At 42.2% G+C, this 19860-nt stretch overlaps 2 protein-coding genes across 5 annotated transcripts in view; one reads left to right on the top strand and one right to left on the bottom strand.

The window, feature by feature from the left end:
* Nucleotides 1-6264, bottom strand: part of HADHA (hydroxyacyl-CoA dehydrogenase/3-ketoacyl-CoA thiolase/enoyl-CoA hydratase (trifunctional protein), alpha subunit) — a 61648-nt gene extending 55384 nt beyond the window's left edge. The window contains exon 1 of one of the 2 annotated variants that reach the window (XM_011972674.1): nt 6069-6264. In XM_011972674.1, the coding sequence (XP_011828064.1) occupies nt 6069-6135 (67 nt within the window). In that variant the 5' untranslated portion in view covers nt 6136-6264. The remainder of the gene's footprint in view (nt 1-6068) is intronic. The other variant, XM_011972675.1, reaches the window with a different exon arrangement.
* A 22-nt stretch (nt 6265-6286) lies between these two features.
* Nucleotides 6287-19860, top strand: part of HADHB (hydroxyacyl-CoA dehydrogenase/3-ketoacyl-CoA thiolase/enoyl-CoA hydratase (trifunctional protein), beta subunit) — a 49342-nt gene continuing 35768 nt past the window's right edge. For all 3 annotated transcript variants that reach the window (XM_011972678.1, XM_011972677.1, XM_011972679.1), the window contains exons 1-3: nt 6287-6528; nt 16226-16300; nt 16412-16456. In XM_011972678.1, the coding sequence (XP_011828068.1) occupies nt 16234-16300; nt 16412-16456 (112 nt within the window). In that variant the 5' untranslated portion in view covers nt 6287-6528; nt 16226-16233. The remainder of the gene's footprint in view (nt 6529-16225; nt 16301-16411; nt 16457-19860) is intronic.

Genomic DNA, 19860 nt, shown 5'->3' with positions numbered 1-19860 from the left:
CTTGGCTGGGCGTGGTGGCTCATGCCTGTAATCCCAGCACTTTGGGAGACCAAGGCGGGTGGATCACCTGAGGTCAGGAGTTCAAGACTAGCCTGGCCAACACGGTGAAACCCCGTCTCTACCAAAAATACAAAAATTAGCTGGGTGTGGTGGTGCACGCCTGTAATCCCAGCTTCTTAGGAGGCTGAGATGGGAGGATGGCTTGAACTCGTGAGGCAGAGGTTGCAGTGAGCCTAGATCGCACCACTGCACTCCAGCTTCAGAGAGAGGGCGAGACTTCATTTCAAAAACACAAAAAGAAAAAAAAAAGTTAAAATTCTTGGCCGGGCGCGGTGGCTCACGCTTATAATCCTAGCACTTTGGGAGACCAAGGTGATGGATCACCTGAGGTCAGAAGTTCGAGACCAGCCTGACCAGCATGGTGAAACCCTCTCTGTACTAAAAACACAAAAATTAGCTGGGCATGATGGCACATGCTTGTAATCCCAGCTACTCAGGAGGCTGAGGCAGGAGAACTGCTTGAACCCAGGAGGTGGAGGTTGCAGGGAGCTGAGGTTGTGCCACTATACTCCAGCCTGGGCAAAAGAGCGAGACTCCATCTCAAAGGAAAACAAAAAAAAAAAATTAAAATTCTTGGCAATCTTTTGGTGGCTCTATCTTTTCATCAGTTTGTGATCACTTGCCTTTCTCTGTACCTATTCTCTCATTCTCCAAATCCTTTTCCTTCATCTGGTTCAGACTTTGGGAGACATCAAACAAGAGTCCAAGACTTTGCCCTACCTGTAATGATAATTCAGGGCAATGAACAGTAAAATCAGACCATTTTGGTCATTTTATATCCTAGTGGATATTCTAAATAAAATTTTAAATATCATTTCTACCAAAAACACATTCTACATGACTTAGAAACAAACCTTAGAACTATACCCATTTCCAAGTTGAGGATGGCCTGCCTACTCAAGAGGCAGGGACCAACTACTTATGGCTAAAGCAGAGCCCAAAAGACTACACAAGAATATATCCAACTGAACTGGGATTCCCTCAGCAGTATTGAGAAGTGATTCTAGAAATATGCTGGGCATTAGAATCAACGGGGAGGTCCAGATATACTCAAAATTCCCAGGTCCCAGTCTAGGACCAACATAATCAGACTTTTAGGAAGTTGGGCCTCAGAATCTGTATTTTTAAAAAGGTGACGCTGAAGTATACAGCAAACAAATGGGCACATGGGAACTACTGACAGGAGAACCCAGTGAAGGTGGAGTGGAATAGGGGAGGACCATCAATAGGTACCCAAGGCTTTTGCTGCCTCCGTGTTTTCTCTTTATCCCCCAGTTCCTTATAGAAAGGGAAGAGAAGGCACAAAAAATAGCAGCTTTATACTGGTTGGAAAGGCAAGGTGACAGAAAGAAGAAAAGAAAAGAAAAGAAAAGAAAAGAAAAGAAGAAAAGAAAAGACAAGAGAAAAGAAAAGAAAGAAAACTGTGGTTAGCATCAGAAGCAGAATGGGGTGATTTCAGGTTCTGCCTGGATTTCTTCTTTAAGCAATTCAAGCCAGCCAGCCCTCTTAGTGCAAAGGCAAAGGACTCGTGTTCAACCATCAGGTTTATTTACTAGCTGTGTGGCCACGACAAGTCTCTTACAAGTGAACTTCAGTGTTTTACGATAGGAGAAGCCAGCCATCTCCTCAATCTCCAGTGCCTCTACTTGACTAATAGTATGTTTCCTGCTTTGCTTTTCCATCATTTGAAATCTGTGTCATCTATATTTACCACGCTTCCTTCTTTATATTTGCATCATGACTCCAATCTTTTCCACAAAACCTCATCTTCGGATTCTGTCTACAGTGATCTTTGCTTTCCTTGCCTGCATTTTTATTTTATTATTTACTGTTTTGTCCTCTAACTGCTGCATTGTAGCAGGTGTTTTGCCAACCACATTGTAATCTCTTCTAGCATAATCTGTTATTCATTCAATAAAAAAATATATATTGTGACCTCCATGTGCCATTCATTGTTCTAGGCACTTGGAGTTCAGCAAGGCACTCACGGTGAACAAAAAAGACAAAAATCCGTGTCTTGGTGGAACTTACATTCCAGGTCAGCAGGGGATATGATATCTGGGAAGAATCAGTTCCTACTCAGTGAAGATAAAAGTGAAAATAGGACTGGCATAGAAAAAGCTTTCCTGCAAAGTAGAAATTCCAGTGGGAAGGGAGGCAGGGAATAGGTAATTCTAGCAAAACAGGGTAAAGTGGATTAGAGTGGGAATGAACTGATTGGGAATGCAGGTTGGGAGGGAAAAACCGAGAAACACAAATATGTTAGAAAATAAGCACCTAGGCAAAAAAAGGAAATAGAGTGAGCATGGGTTGCAATGTTTCAAAAAAATTTCTTTTTTCTTTGAGATGAGGTCTCCCTACGTTGCCCAGGTTGGTCTTGAATTCCTGGGCTCGAGTAATCTTCCAGAGTAGCTGGGACTACAAGCATGTGCCATGTGCCCCACTGGGTTGCAGTTTTAAAGAGCAAATATTTGAGACGACAGGTTACTGGTCATTAGCCAACAGTTTAAACCATTTTAACTCCTATCTACTAATCTACCTATGCTGCCCACACACTCATACACAAAACCTCTCCAAGATCAAGACAAAAAACAAACAGAAAACCAGTACATACACAAACATACTTAGAAAAAATTCCAAGCCAGAGTCAACTAAATCAAGTCAGATTACAAGGTAGATTTGCTTTTGGAATCTAGCCTTACTTACTACCTAATTGCAGAGCTTACCCTATGGCAGCGGAGTGAACTTTAGCCTACATCTACTGTGCCAGCAAAGTACGCAGAAACCTTTGCCCCACTTTTTAATCATCTCTGTAATGTAACTCAAGAATACCTACAAAACCTCGTAAGACTACAGTCAGCGGAGAGAGCTGGATTATGCTAATACAAATTTCAAATATGAAAACATTACTTTGGTTGTAACAATCAACAGCTTTTCTCAAGATTCAACGCTGGAAGAAGGGATGAGATTTAAGGAAGTGAGAATCAAATTTAAAAATACACGATCTACAGCTGGGCAGGGTGGCTCACGCTTGTAATTCCAGCACTCTGGGAGGCTGAGGTGGGTGGATCACCTGAGGTCGGGAGTTAGAGACCAGCCTGGCCAACATAGAGAAGCCCTGTCTCTACTAAACACACACACACACACACACACACACAAACACACACAAAGTCAGCTGGGCATGGTGGCAGGCATCTGTAATCCCAACTTCTCTGGAGGCTGAAACATGAGAATCACTTGAACCCAGGAGGCGGAGGTTGCAGAGAGCCGAGTTTGCACCATTGCACTCCAGGCTGGGTGACACAGTGAGACTCGGTCTCAAAAAAATAAATAAATAAAAATTTAAAAAAACTCACCATCTATTAAGGTATTTGCCTCTAAATTCATCTCCTGTGAAATTATTTTACTACTTACATAATGAGGAATTTAGATCTAGGATAAGAGTGGGAATTAAGACAACATTTTGGTCAAGAAGTGATTTTCATTTGATATTCACATTCAGAATTACAGCACTTGTAGAGAAAGTATGCTTTAAAATTTCAAGAATTACAAGTCTCCTTCAAGAGAATTTTTTTTTTTTTTTTTGAGAGATATGGTCTTACTCTGTCTCTCAGGTGTGATCTTGGCTCACTACAACTTCCACCTCCCAGGTTCAAGCGATTCTCCCACCTCAGCTTCCTGAGTAGCTGGGATTACAGGCGCGCGCCAACACGCCTGGCCAATTTTGGTATTTTTTGGTAGAGATGGGGTTTCACCATGTGGGCCAGGCTGGTCTCGATCTCCTGACCTCAAGTGATCTGCCTGCCTTAGCCTCCCAATATACTGGGATTATAGGCATGAGCCACCGCCTGGCCCCATTTCAAGAGAATTTTATCATCCACCAGCAAACGTCATAATCTCATTAAATGTTTGGCAAAGCCTTGCACAAACTTTTAGTGTGAAGGATCTATTGATTCTAAATAGTAATATAAGGGTGCAGGTCATTTTAAATTCACTTTCCAGACTTTTTTCAAAATTTATAAACTGCGATTAATGGACCAGTAACTACAATGAGTGACACTTTCTTACTGGTGAAAACACAATGCAAAATATATATTTATGTGTCTATATATTTCTATACAGAAAAACAGAAAAATTAGGTTGGTAGCTTTTTATTACACATACAAGATGTAAAAATTACTTTTAAAAATTCTCAGACATATACAACCGTATTTCTTCCAGGCTGTAGTTAATAATATTTACTGAGTGCTTACTCCATGAAAAACTGCCTGATATCTAAAATAACTCCTTTCCATCGCACAAGGTGGTATTATTCCCCATTTTACAAATGAGAAAACACACACAGAAATTAATTGCCCAAGGTCACCAGAGGGTAAAAGGCAGAGCTAGGTCCAAACCCAGAAGTCAGACTCCAAACGACAGGCGCCCGCCACCTCGCCCAGCTAATTTTTTGTATTTTTAGTAGAGACGGGGTTTCACCGTGTTGGCCAGGATGGTCTGGATCTCCTGACCTGATGATTTGCCCGCCTCAGCCTCCCAGGGATTACAGGCGTGAGCCACCGCACCCGGCCCAAACAATGTGTTTAATTGCTCTGTCATGCTACTTCTCATGCAAAGGAAATCCATCGTCTCAATCATTCATTTTGCAGAAGAGGAAAATAAAGCCTACATTTAGTTTAAGCCATTTGTCCAAAGTCACACAGCTAGTTAGTGACTAGAATCACGTGCCCTGGCTACCACTTCCAAGTGACATCAGCTGCCAATCCATAAGAAATACCTTCAAACCAATACAGGGGTAAGATAAAAATTATACATGTGACTTTTCAAAAGTGTTGTGAAAATAGGGGAAAAAACCACCAAACCTGTAAGGAAATATAACCGAAGGCTAACTGTAGGTAAGCATATGAGTAGTAAGACAATGGGTGATCTTTTTTTTTCATCCCTTTCCTCAATCCTTTCAGCATTTCAAAGTTCTATAATGTGCTTATGTTATAATTGGCAAATATATGCGACAGTTTTGTGGAGACTAAAAACAGCAGTTGAAAAAAGGGAGCAGAAAAATAATCCCCTTACAGTAAAGAGATTTCAGCTACGTGGCTAAAAAAAGCATACTACTTCAGAGGTTCCGGAGGAGGAGAGGTAATTCATATTACAAATTAAATTAAAAGTTAAAATTTCTAATTAAGTAAATTATTAAACACAACATGTAATAAAATGTCGTTCACATTTGACTTTACAGATTTGGGATGGAAGGAAAATGCAAGGTTTCCTACAACCACCTACTTTAGCCCTTTCACTGCCAGTTTGAAAAGGAAAAACACTAGCTAACAGAGGTTGACTGGGAATCATCAGATTAGAAATCGTTCTCAAAACCATCTAACATTTTATTCCTTAAGGTAGAGGTATTAGTGTATTTTTAAAGTGTGTCTTCCAGTAAGTTGCAGAACCTCCCGTTGAAATTCAAAATACTATACGTTCACACTGGCATTACTGAAACTGCAGGAGTTGAGCTCCCTACTTGAATGGGGTAGCAAGCACAAAAATGGTTTTGAGGGAACCGAGCAGGGAGGGGCAGTGATCTGCAAGGCTGATTAATCCCATCCAAGGTTTTAAGATAGCTCTTGTCGCGGGGCAAGGTGCTGTGGAGCCACAAAGATGCGACAGAATGGATCCCGATTCTTCTGGAACTCCGGATCAAGAAAATATGAGGGGCGTGAGCCCAGAAGTGCGACGCAGGAGACCCGCGGAAAGGTGACAGAACGAGTGGCACCAGACTCAGAAAGCTTGGGGGTTAGGGAGCCTGAAATCGCAGCAGGAGTCGTGAGAGGGTAAGTGACAGTCCCTTCACAAGGTCACAGGAAACGGGGTCCCAGGGCAGTATTCCCCACAGAGGGCTGGGTCTCTGGGCTGGGGCAGGCGACAGCGAAAGGGAGACGCGGCTCCGGGGCCAACCCAGTCCCCGCAGGAGTTCTGCCCGGAGGTCTGGGATGCCCTCGGCCAGGCCTCACCTCGGGAGCGGAGGATCCTGAAGGCAGAGAAGCGGCTGAGGATGCCAATTGCCCGGCAGGCCACCATGTTGAGTTGAAGAGGCCAGCAGTAAGAGCGCTTCTAACGGGTGCGGCCAAGCGGAGGACTTTTCCTCCCGTAGCCTGGCGGCCAGGCGCCTGGCGCACTGCCTGACTAAAACCCAGACGCCGAGTGGCCTCCGGCGCCTTAGCCCTGCCCCTCGCTCCTGGCTAACGGGGCCGAAAGGTCCCTTTCTTCGGGGAAGGACGGGGGCCCGGAGAGGAGGGGTGGAGTGCCAGGTTTTCCAGTCAGGCGGCCGGAGGGCAGCCCGCAAGAAAGGCCGTGCCCGCCCGCGGGGTGAGGGGTCCTTTCGGGGCAGGACCCGCCCCTTGGTCCGGCAGAGCTTTGGCACTAGGGCCTGGACCTTTCTCTGAGTAGGAGTTCGAGCGGACGTCAGCCAAGGTGAGACAGCGAGCCCTCAGCTCTCTGTCCGGGCTTTCCCAAAGGCGAGATCCCACTTCCTTCCCTGCAAGTGTCGCCGGTGTCCCCGGCCCCGTCCCCTCCCTGGGAGAGTCGGAGTTGAGGGAGCGGAAGGAAAATCCTCCTCCGACAAGGTCGGCAGTGCTAGCTGCAGTTAGGACAGTGACTTGGACTAGCGTTCCAACTGAAGCTCGGGACAGTGGTGTCACCTGCGCCCTAATTTATCATCGCAAGTTAGCGAAGTCTGGGTGTGTAGGGGTGTGTGTGGATGTGTGTGGGCGTCGGCCTTAACGTAACCCTGGTCTGCCTAGGAGTGTGTGTTGTTTCGCCTGCTTCCCCTGTACCCATGTCGGCGGCTATAGAGATTGTGGACCGCACCATGGGTTTGCCCGGTTTCTGCTATAAAGGATAAGACTAGGTCAGGTGACCTTTCGGTGCTTGAGTGTGGGAGGAACGGAGACAATCCTCCATCCCGCTCGGTTATCCAGGTAATCTTGTGCTCTCGGGGGTTTTCCGATGGATGACTATCTGGTCGTTCACACCTCAACTCACTTCAGCGGTGAAGAAACTGCCTACGAATCAGAGGGAGTGGTTATACCCATGGCCACATGTGGTAGAAATAAGACTGGAGCCTAAGTCTAGTAAGTCCTAGTGAAGAGTTCTTCACTGCATGGTAGCTGTTTTTGTGCTGGAAAGAGGGGCTGGAGTACTGCAATAAAGTGATTGGTTTCAAAAGGAAGTCACATTGAGAGCCTGGTGTGCTCTGGTCACCTTCATACCTTTTTGTTTAATCCTCACATTCGCCGAATTATTATCATTTGCATTTTCTAGATGAAGTTTGGGAAGCTCAGATTATATACATTTTCTAGTCTATGACAGAGCTAGCATTCAGACATAAGTCTGAGTCTCACTGCTCACCAGACTGACAGCTCTGCAAGACAGGAAACAAGGGGCATCGAAGGTAAGACTGAAATGAGGAGTACAGAAACAAAGTAGAGACGTTTCTGTTTAAAGCTCAAGTTACATAGTGAGTGCTCATCACTGGGAGCACTTTAAGCAGAAACTGAACGACCTGACCACTTGTGAATAAATTACAAAAAGGATTCTTGATCATCTTACAGCGTATTTACAGTTCAGAGCCTGCCTCCTGCCCATGTAATGCTTTCTTCGACACCTAACTGCGTGTAGCACTAATTATTTAGGTTGGAAGTGGTAAATTTTGTTGTTGTTGTTAAAGGTCCAGACTAAATAGTTCAGGATTTGCAGGATCACTTTGGTCTCTGTTATATATATATTTTTGTTTTGTTTTGTTTACAACTTTTTTTTTTTTTTTTTTTACAACTTTTTTTTTTTTTTTTTTGAGACAGTTTCGCTCTTGTTGCCCAGGCTGGAGTGCAATGGTGCGATCTTGGCTCACTGCAGCCTCCTCCTGGGTTCAAGTGATTCTTCTGCCTCAGCCTCCCGAGTAGCTGGGATTACAAGCGCACACCACCACGCCAGGCTAATTTTTTGTATTTTTAGTAGTGATGGGATTTCACCATGTTAGCCAGGCTGGTCCTGAACCCCTGATCTCAGGTGATCCGCCCACCTCGGCCTCCCAAAGTGCTGGGATTACAAGCGTGAGCCACCATGCCCGGCCTTACAACTCTTTAAAAATGTGAAAAACTGTTTTTAGCTAGAGGCCCATGTGTTGTAGTTTGCCAGTCCCTGATATGGATCACTGATTTGGCTCCATTTTTTTGCTCCCTGTGCTCTCTCTACAAGACTAAGCTCCATCAGGGCAGAAATGTTACAATGTTTCTTTGATCCCTAAGCACTCTAGTCCAATGGTTTATATAGAGGGAAGCAGTACATTTGTATCACTACCCCTACTGGTAATAGTGAACACAGGTATACCCCTAAGTGTGTATCAAGCACTGTTTTAAGTGCTGCATGCACGTGTGTGTTGTGTGTGTGTGCGCGCGCGCACGTGTCCTATGTGGTTAAGTAACTGGCTTAAAGTCATGCAGCTAGGGTGAATCAGGATTTGGACATAGTCTGGCTTTAGTCAGTTCTCTTAAACTTTACATTGTGTTTTAAAGTTGTGATGATGAGGTGTTAGAGCCACCCCATCTTGCTTTCTCTTTCATTACTTGCCTAGACCCTTCTTCCTTTCCCTTGCTCCTAGGTGCCTGCAGCTTCGTGTATCTTTCCATAGTTCCACACCCTACTTAGGCCCACCCTACCCAACCCCATCCTACCCTACGCTACCCTGGAGTTTCCATGCTTTGAATATTCTTGTCAAAATTTCTGTTTTCTGAAGCTTAGCAAATAACAGGTCAACTCTGCCGTAGGATAATTTGCTTAGTCCCTCTTACTTTTGAAATCTGTTTTTTATTAATTATTGAAGGAATACATATTCCATGTAATTTTTTATTCAGAAACTACAGAAAAGTCTAAAGAAAATAAAGACATCTGTAATTCCACCACCCAGAGATAACTACTTTTAGCATTTTGATGTGTATTTTTCTGGACTTTTTTTAAATGCATTTGTATATTTGTATATATTTATATAAGATATTGATGTACAGTCGGCCCTTGGTATCTGTGAGTTCCACATTTTCCGATTCAACCAATGTCTGAGTGAAAATGTAGTTAGGCCTACAGTGGTTTCATCTGTCCTGAACATGTACAGACTTTTTTCCTCATCATTATTCCCTAAACAATACAGCGTAACAACTGTTTACATAGATTTACATTGCATTAGGTATTATAAGTAGTCGAGAGATGATTTAGAGTATGCATGAGGATGTGCATAGGTTCTTTGTAAATAAATACTATACCATTTTATGTAAAGGACTTGAGCATCCTTGAGGTTTGGTATCTGGGGGGGATTCTGGAACCAATCCCCCATGGATACTGAGGGACAACAGTGTATATAGATTTTAAATAAAACTAGAATTGTATGTAAGTAAAATGCTTATTTTAAAAAATTAAAGAGAACAGAAGAATATTAAATAAAAGCTTTTCTTTATCCTTTCCATATCTAGACTCACAGCTTTATGGACTTTTCTCTTTCTCTCTTTCTGTTACAAAATGGGTGTTGTAGTGGGATTTACTTACCCATTTCCCTGTTTTCCGGTTATTCTAATCTATTATTCTAATACACATTGTTCTGTAGCTTGCTTTTTCGTTTAATATATATTATGAACATTTTTCCACATCAATATATATACATGGACGTCATTTTGTTTCATTTTCTTTTCCAAAGTGCCAAACTGTATTCCATGGTGTGTTTACACTATAACTTACTTAACTGTTTCCTACTGATGTGCATTTAGATTAGTTCCAGTTTCCCACAAATATAAACAGTGCTGTAATGAACACCTTGAGTATTTCTCTCTTTTTTTTTTTTTGGAGATGGAGTTTTGCTCTGTCTCCCAGGCTGGAGTTCAGTGGCGTGAGCCACCACCCCTGGCCCCCCTTGAGTATTTAGGCTAGAGACCTATATATGCTATACACACATTTTGAATATTTCTATAGGTTAGAGACCAATAAAAGGCATTATTGGATTCAAAAATTCACATTTTAAATTCTGATCTATAACTACGAAATTGTCATACCAAAAGGCCTTAGCATTTTACATGTCTTCTAGTGTATGAAAGTGCCTATTTAGTTAGATACATTCTTACTAGAATTATATATTAACCATATTTTAAATGTTTGCCAATCTGAAAACCACAAAATGATACCTTGCTTTAATTAAAAAAAAAAAAATAAGGAAAAGGGAAACACAGGCTGGATGCGGTGGCTCATGCCTGTAATCCCAGCACTTTGGGAGGCCGAGGCGGATGGATCACCTGAGGTCAGGAGTTTGAGACCGGCCTGGCCGACATGGTGAAACCCCATCTCTACTAAAAATACAAAAATTAGCCAGGCATGCTGTAGTCTCAGCTACTCAGGAGACTGAGGCAGGAGAATCGCTTGAACCCAGGAGGCAGAGGTTGCAGTGAGCCAAGATCGCGCCATCACACTCCAGCCTGGGAGACAAGAGCGAGACTTAGTCTCCAAAAAAAAAAAAAAAAAAAAATCACAGCATTTTGTTAGTGAGTGAGGTTGAACATTATACATTTTGTTTATTTGGCATTTTCATTTCTTCTGTGAATTGCTTGTTTTCTCATTCTGGCTTTTGGTCATGTATCAGGAAGGAGTCTTTCAGTTGCAAATAACAGACAATTCAAATCAAATTGGCTTCTCAAAGGAGATTTATTGGTCCCGACGTGGTGGCTCCCGCCTGTAATCCTAGCACTTTGGGAGGCTGAGGAGAGCAGATTGCCTGAGCTCAGGAGTTCGAGACCCGCCTGACCAACACGATGAAACCCTCTCTCTATTAAAATAAAAAAAATTAGCCGAGCATGGCAGTGTGTGCCTGTAGTCCCAGCTACTTGAGAGCCTGAGGCTAGGAGAATTGCTTGAACCCAGGAGGCAGAGGTTGCAATGAGCCGAGATTGCGCCGCTGCATTCCAGCCTGGGTGACAGAGTGAGACTCCGTCTCAAAATAAATAAATAAGTAAAGGAGATTTGTTGGCTCACAGAGCTGAAAAGCACAATGGGAGGGTGGGTTTCAGATGGGATTCAGCCAGGACTCTAGTTTCTTTTTCCAAAATTCTCAGCTCCGTACTCTTCTGCTCTTCTGGTAGTAGCTCCCTCTTAGCCTAGCTTTGTTAATGTTTGCAAATTGCTATAGCCATGCCAGGCCTCAGAAGGAAAGATTTGTGTTCCAGAATTACAGGCAGAAGACTTGAGTGTTAAACTGACTAAACCATCCACGCATCAATACCAGTGGTCAAGGCAATACCGTGCGTGGTTGTTTGACGCCTTGATCCCTGAATCAATGATCTTGGCAGAGAGAATGAGATTTTTCTTATTTGTTTAAACCCTGGAGTTGGGCTTGATTCAGTCCCATATAAGCCACATACAGCAGCTACATAATTGGGTAGAATGGATATTAGAGTACAAACTGCAGATTCCGTGATAGATTGTTTCTGTTTTTCTTTCTCTTTTCTTTTCTTTTCTTTTCTTTTCTGTTCTGTTCTGTTCTGTTCTGTTCTGTTCTTTTCTTTTCTTTTCTTTTCTTTTCTTTTCTTTTCTTTTCTTTTCTTTTCTTTTGTGATGGAGTCTCACTCTGTCGCCCAGGCTGGAGTGCAATGGTATGATCTTGGCTCACTGCAACCTCTGCCTCCCGGGTTCAAGCGATTCTCCTGCCTCAGCTCCCAAGTAGCTGACTTACAGGCATGTGCCACCAGGCCTGTCTAATTTTGTATTTTTATTAGAGACAGGGTTTCTCCATGTTGGTCAGGCTGGTCTCGAACTCCTGACCTCAGATGATTCACCCACTTGGGCCTCCCAAAGTGCTGGGATTATAGGTGTGAGCAACTGCGCCTGACCCTGTTTTTCTTATAATTTGTACAAGTTCTTCATGGATTATGGGTATCAACCCTTTTCTGTTTGACACGTTACAAATATTTTCTCTGAATCTATTTGCCTTTTAACTTGATTTTAGTATATTTTAGTATGTATTTTGAATGTTTATATGATCAGTTCCGTTAGTTACTATTTTCTGTTGTACTTCTGAGTTTTGTGCCATATGTTGAAATCCCTTCTCCATCTAAGTGATAAAAATACTCTCTGAGGCTGGATTTGGTGACCCATGCCTGTAATCCCAGCATGTTGGGAGGCCGAGGCAGGAGGATTACTTGAGGCTAGGAGTGTGAGACTAGCCTGTCTCTAAAGTTTTTTTTCTTTTTTTTTTTTTTAATTAGCCAGGCATAGTGGCATGTGCCTGTAGTATTAGCTACTCAGGAGGCTGAAGCAAGAGGATCCCTTGAGCTCAGGAGTTCCAGATTGCAGTGAGCTATGATCATACCACTGCACTGCAGCTTGGGCAACAGAGCGAGACTCTGTCTCTAAAAAATACATACACGTGCGTGTATGTATATATTATATTCTCTGATGTTTTCCTCTAGCACTTTTATAGTTAATATATGTATTTTTAAAATATATACATTTAAATATTTAATCTGTCTGGCATTTATTTGTGCTTTTGCTATGAGCTACACACCTAAAATTTTTTCCAAATGTTTAGCCATTTTCCCAGTGAATTCATGGAGTAATTTCTTTCTCTCAGCTAACTGAAGTGTTGTATTTTTTATACACTAAATTCTTACATACATGGGTCTGCTTCTGAACTGCTACATCCTGTTCTGTTGACCAATGTCATTTATTCCTGTGCTAGAGCTGCTCTGTTTTAATTATTGGTTCTTTATGGAAAGTGTTTTGTCTTTTTTTTTTTTTTTTTTTTTTTTGAGACGGAGTCTCGCTGTGTCACCCAGGCTGGAGTACAGTGGCACGATCTCAGCTCACTGCAAGCTCCGCCTCCCGGGTTCATGCCATTCTCCTGCCTCAGCCTCCTGAATAGCTGAGACTACAGGCGGCTGCCACCACGCCCAGCTAACTTTTTGTATTTTTAGTAGAGATGGGGTTTCACTGTGTTAGCCAGGATGGTCTCGATCTCCTGACCTTGTGATCCGCCCATCTCAGCCTCCCAAAGTGTTGGGATTATAGGCATGAACCACTGTGCCTGGCACTTGTCTGTTTTTCTTTTGAGACAGGGTCTTACTCTGTCACCCAGGCTCGAGTACAGTGGTGTGATCATGGCTCACTGCAGCCTTGAACTCCTGGCTTGGGTGCTCCTCCCACCTCAGCCTCCTGAGTAGCTGGGACTACAGGCACATGCCACCATGCCTAGCTAGTTTTTTGTGTTTTTTGTAGAGACAGGGTCTCACTAGGTTGCCTAGGCTGGTCTCGAGCTCCTGGGCTCAAGCGATCCTCCCACCTCGGCCTCCCAAAGTGCTGGGATTACAGGTGTGAGCCTCTGTGCCTGGCCTAGAAAGTTTTGTTATCTATTGGAACAAGGTTCCCCCTTTTGTTTTTCAACATTTTCTTAACTATTTTCATGAATTTTATTTCAAGGTGAACTTTACATAAGGGAACTTGTGTCCTAGACCCTTGTGGTACTGTAAGTAGCTTCTGAGTGGTACCTCTCTCATGGCCCTCTTTGTGTTTCTCTGGCCAGAGTCCTTTGAATATCCCTAGGCTGGTGATCCTAAAGCTTGGGCTTCTCCATCTCTTTCCAATCCACATGTTTGGAACGTGTGTGTTTTGTTTTTTCCTTTTCAGAAGCTGTAGGACATCCTCCTTTTAGTCTCTAAAAACCCAAGAGAAGTTAAACCTTAAAACATTTGTATTATCTATTTCTGTGTAGCCAATTACTGCCAAATTTAGCAGTTTAAAACAATACGTGTTTACCATCTCATAGTTTCTGAAGGTCAGGAATCAAGGGCACCTTAGCTGGATTACTCTGATTTAGAATTTCCCATGAGGTGGCTGTCAGAATGTTGGCAGGGGTGGTGTCAGCTGAAAGCTTGCCTGAGCTGAAGGCTCCGCTTCCAAGTTCACTCACATGGCTGTTGGCAAGAGGCGTCAGTTCCTCACCACAGGAGCCTCTTCATAAGGCTGCTCAGGACACACCACCTGGCTTCTCCCATAGTGAGTGAGCTGAGAGAGAGGCCATGGCAGATGTTGCAGTATCTCTTATAGCCTGTGTCAGAAGTGGCATACCATTACTTGTAACATACTCCTTGGTTTATACATTCTGTGATATGGAGAGGGAGACAGCTAGACAAGGGTGTGTATACCAAGAGGTAGAGATTATTGCGGGGCAACTTGGAGGTTGGCTACCAAAGTCTTTGTTGGTAAATCTTGTGGGATTTTTTTGGTTTTGATTTTTTTTTTTTTTTTAGTTAAAACATGCTTCAAAATTAAGAAATTATAAGAAGTGTATGATGACAAGTCTTCCACCCCAGTCCCCTAGTTACCCAGTTCCCTTTCTTCCAGTCAACAATTGTTCTTAACATCTTTATTGTACTTCCAGGGGGATTTTATACTGATGCAAGGAAATGTACATAATATTTTTCCTCTTTTAACATGAGTGATAGCGTGCTGTACAGCTATTTTGCATCTCGCTTTCTTCACTTAATATAGCTTAAAAATGGTTTCATATTGGTACATAATCATTTCCTTACCTTTTACAGCTGCATTGTATTTCACAAGGGTGTTGTAGCATGGCTTACTTACCCATTTTCGTATTTTTTGGTTATTCTAATCTTTGACTATTACAGTAACAATATGGATCATGTCCTGTGTGTGAGTAATGTCCATGAAGTCTGTTCATGGAAATGGAATTGCTGGTTCAAACATTAGGTGCAGTTGTAGTTTCACGGATAATTACCAAATTGCCCTCCCCATGGATCGTGCCAGTTCTCTTGGCAGCAGTATATGAGAATATCTATTTGCACATACTCTTACCTACACAGAGTATATATCAAACCTTTGAATCTTTGCTACTTTGACAGACAATTATATATGTGTGATTTTAATTTGAATTCTTATGAGTGAAATTGAACATCTTTTCATATATTTAAGAGCCATTTGTATTTCCTTTTCTGTGGTCTGTTCATATTCTGTGCTTATTTGTCTGCTAGTGTTTTCCTTAGTGATCTGTAGGAACTTATTGTTAGAAATTTAGTCTTTTTTTGGGGGTGGGGGGATGTAGTTAATGTATTTTACATATTTTTAAATATATAGGATTATTATGTTTTACTTTTTTATTATTTTGAAACAATACAGTATCAAACTTTGAAAAAAGTTGCAAGTGCAGTACTACGAACTTTTTTTAGTAGCAGTTGAGAGTAAGTTGTTGACATGATGCTTCACCATCCCTATTTAGTGTGTATTCCCTTCAAATACAAACATTCCACAAAGCCTTCTACGTAATCATAGTATAGCCTTCAGAATCGTGAAACTAATACTAATGGTTTTATGATCACGCCTAGCAGTCTCTCTGCTTCTTTGACCCTAAAGGACAGGAGCACAAACTCTGGAGGTAGACTCCCTGGGTTCAAATTCCAGGTCTGGGCCAGGCGCGGTGGCTCACGCCTGTAATCCCAGCACTTTGGGAGGCCAAGGCAGATGGATCACCTGAGGTCAGGAGTTCAAGACCAGCCTGGCCAACATGCCAAAACCCCGTCTCTACTAAAAATACAAAAAAATTAGCCGGGCACCATGGCACGTGCCTGTAATCCCAGCTACTCGGGAGGCCGAGTCAGGAGAATCGATTGAACTGGGGAGGTGGAGATTGCAGTGAACCGAGATTGCGCCACTGTACTCCAGCCTGGGCAACAAGAGCAAAACTCTATCTCAAAAATAAATAAATAAATAAATAAATAAATAAATAAATAAATATTCCAGCTCTGCCACTCACTAGTTGTAGGTCTTTTGGCAAGTCACTAAATCCTACTATGCCTGAATTTCCTTCTCTCTTACAAAGGATGTAATAATCATGCCTACTTTATAGGTCATTGTGAAGATTAGATGGTTAATGCTTAGAATAGTGATTGGTACGATGTGAAAGCCATGTCAGTGTTCCTATCATAATAATATTATTGGATGAAGAATGGTTGATAAGATTAAGTTTTAATGTTTTCTAGCAGCTGTAGATGAGGTTATTAGAGTTCATAGACTACAATGTAAACTACAAATTGTTCAGCTAATCCAGGATATACTTTTGTTCTCTTTTTAGATTCCAGAATGACTACCATCTTGACTTACCCTTTTAAAAAACTTCCCACTACATCAAAATGGGCCCTCAGATTTGGTAAGTTTATTATTATTATTTTATTTTTAGAGATTGGATTTGGATTTATAAGCATCTTGCACAGATACTGAATGGTATTGCTTTTTGTAAACAGTTTATTTTGTCTTCCAGCCATAAGACCTCTGAGCTGTTCCTCCCAGCTACGAGCTGCCCCAGGTACAGTCATTTATAAAATAAACATTTCTGATTTCAATGGTAGATTCCAGATTCTATAGTCTGTGAACTCTGAATAAAAACCAAAACTAATTTGCTAATTCTCCCCTTTTTATGAGCAACATGAACATCTCTGTTGCCTTCAAATTAAAAAATTATAGGGCCAATCAATAATGATACTACTTTATTTAGGATTAGGCTTGAGGTTGTTGACAGGAGACTGTTTTCTGGGATTTGAACCTGCTGGAGTCATGGAGGTTCCATAAACCTCGCTGGTCAGTTTATTTATCCTCTTGCTGGCCGTCCTGGAGATGAATGGCTTACAAATGCTCTTGAGACCTGTTATGGAACCAAAAGTTAACTTTTTAAATTTGCAACTTGTGAAATGCTTCTCTATTGATGAATATCTTCTGCCATGTGCAAGAGGGCCCATTCCTGAAATAGAAGTGATTAGGGAACTAGTAATAACAGAAAGTTGTTTAGTTAGTATGAAATAAAAGAGTAAGGAAATGTGTTGATTTTATATGGTCATTTACACCCTCAGTAAACCCAATAAATTAGGCTTCTTTACTGCAGATTTTTGTAGAATGTGCTGTAGGTTTGTATCTTCCCAGGCTAGTGCTAAAAACACCCTGTCAAATTCTTAACATTTTTCTCCTTGCCTAGATTCTGTATGGCTTTGATTTTGGTTTTATTATGGTATTTCTACTTGTATAATAACTTAATAGAAAAAGTATCTTCCAGGCTGGGTGTGGGGGCTCACGCCTGTAATCCCAGCACTTTGGGAGGCTGAGGCAAGTGGATCACCTGAGGTCAGGAGTTTGAGACCAGCTTGGTCAACATGGGGAAACCCTATCTCTACAAAAAATACAAAAATTAGCTGGGCGTGGTGGCGCACGCCTGTAGTCCCAGCTACTTGGGAGGCGGAGACACAAGAATCTTTGAGCCCAGGAGGCAGAGCTTGCAGTGAGCTGAAATCACACCACTGCACTCCAGCCTGGGTGACAGAGCAAGACTCCGGCTCAAAAAAAAAAAAAAAAAAAAAAAAAAAAAAATCCTGGGATTTGGTTCCCAGGATTCAGAGGACCTGTATTCTCTTCCAGTTCTACCTCTTTTTGGGCAGCGTGGCCTTGAACTGGTCACTTTACTTCCCTGTGCTTAGTTTCTTCATCTAAAAAAGAAATATATAATAAGTCTAGTCTTATCAGCCTCATATAGTTACGAGATATCTCAAAGCACTTTAAAAACTATAAATTCACTATAAGTGCAAGATGGTATTTTTCTATTATTGCCTAATCCCAACTACAGAAGTTTCATGTTGTCATATAACAAATATTTTTCCTGTGGCCTTTACATTCTAACTAAAATATAGGTTTGTAGTACCCCCATAAATAATTCCTGTCTGTCTTGTTTTGCCTTTTCCCTAATTCTAATGTTGACCCAGGTCTTTGCTTTGCAAAGTCACACAAATAGACCTGATCCTTGCCAAGTGGGAGAAGGTCATTCTGAATACCAGCAGAGGAAACCATGTATCTGGTGTTTAAACTATTCCTTATATTGCTGTGTAACTGTTCCTGATGTTTCTGTCTCCCTAAATGTATTGTAAGCCCTGTGAGTCTTTAGCTTTTTGGTATCCCCAGTGTATAACACAGTGTTCCGCAAATATAACACAGTGTCCCACAAGTAATTTGCATTAACGCTGATGATGATAGTGGTACCAGAAGGCAAATGATAAAACAATGGGAAGTGGCCAGCTGCTTTGAGGGTGGAAGCAGGCATGTGCCTGGGCTCAGCAGGTTTTAGGTTGCAGTAATTTTTTTTGTTTTAACTGGCATTCTGGTTTGAAGATTGCAGTAATTTTATAACTAATTCCTCTTGAAGCGCATGTAAATATCTCTTCTTGACAGAGCTGTTAGGATGAAGGAATAAAATAGAGGGATACAGAATTTGTGGATGTTTTTAGTCATCTGATGGACTGGAAATATAAGTGTCTGTTGGAAATTTTGACTGATTTGATGGTTATGTCTATGTATAGATGTCTGTCTCTCTCTCTATATATACACACACACACGTGTATAATAGTTGTATAATATATGATACACTTATTATCTTCTATGATTTTAATTGTTTTTAAAGAGTGTAGAATGTATATCAGTCAGCCATTGAATTGTAGGTTTTGGAGTTGGGCAGAGCCTTTGAGGTCATCTAGTTCAGCTCTAATATTTGCAAATAAGAAAATCGTGGCAGAGTAGGCCTACGACCCAGATATTTTAGCTCCCAATTCAGATTCTTACAATTCATTACTGCTGTGTGTCCAGAGTACTGTAGAATATATAAAATGGAGCTGTATTGTCTTGCCTTTCAGAAAATTTTGATGTGCTTAGGAGCCAGTGCGCACATGAGGCAGAACGAGAGTCCTTAGGTGACTATTGAATACATAATTGGCCATTATTAGAAAGGGGTCATATGGTAGTTGTCTGCTATGGCCTCAATCAGTCCTCTCGTAAATGTGCTAGCGGCTCTGTTTTCTCTAATGCTTTCTCTTATTTCTTTATAAGTGTTGAAAGTAATGGGTTCATGTACCTGATTGCCTTGTTGATTTTGCATCACTGGGCAGACTAAGAGCTCCCCTTCTTTTCTTTCTTTTTTTTTTTTTTGATATGGAGTCTTGCTCTGTTGCCCAGGCTGGAGTACAGTGGTGCGATCTTCGCTCACTGCAAGCTCCGCCTCCTGGGTTCTCGCCATTCTCCTGCCTCAGCCTCCTGAGTAGCTGGGACTACAGGTGCCCACCCCACGCCTAGCTAATTTTTTGTACTTTTAGTAGAGATGGGGTTTCACCATGTTAGCCAGGATAGTCTCAATCTCCTGACCGCGTGATCCACCCACCTTGGCCTCCCAAAGTGCTGGGATTACAGGCGTGAGCCACCGATCCTGGCCAAGAGCTCCCCTTCTAATGCTGCTTGCCTAAGACAGGGTCCCATAACTGCAGTATATGCATTGTCTTCTTCCCAGTTTATTGGGGGAGGGGGCTCAGGAAAAACCTCTGTCTCCTCTGTGGCACCTTTACCTAGTAATGGTGGGGCTGAGGGAGGAGGAGGAGGTGGTAAGGTAGGTGATGGTTCCTCTTCCCTTCCCTTTTTAGGCTCTTCTGTGTAGAGCAGGGCCAAAGCAGCCCTAACTAAGGCCTAAAACGTTAAAGATGTTACTGGGACCTGTTCCCCTTGTACATGATGTCATTTAAGATTTCTTCCCACTTGTGGCTGGGCGTGGTGGCTCATGCCTGTAATCCCAGCACTTTGGGAGGCTGAGGCAGGCGGATCACAAGGTCAAAAGATCGAGACCATCCTGGCTAACATGGTGAAACCCCGTCTCTACTAAAAATACAAAAAATTAGCCAGGTGTGGTGG

This window comes from Mandrillus leucophaeus, unplaced genomic scaffold (genome assembly GCF_000951045.1).
Source record: "Mandrillus leucophaeus isolate KB7577 unplaced genomic scaffold, Mleu.le_1.0 Scaffold13, whole genome shotgun sequence".
Classification (NCBI taxonomy): domain Eukaryota; kingdom Metazoa; phylum Chordata; class Mammalia; order Primates; family Cercopithecidae; genus Mandrillus; species Mandrillus leucophaeus.
The sequence above is the reverse complement of the archived record's forward strand: the minus strand, read 5'-3'. Positions and strand labels throughout refer to the sequence as shown.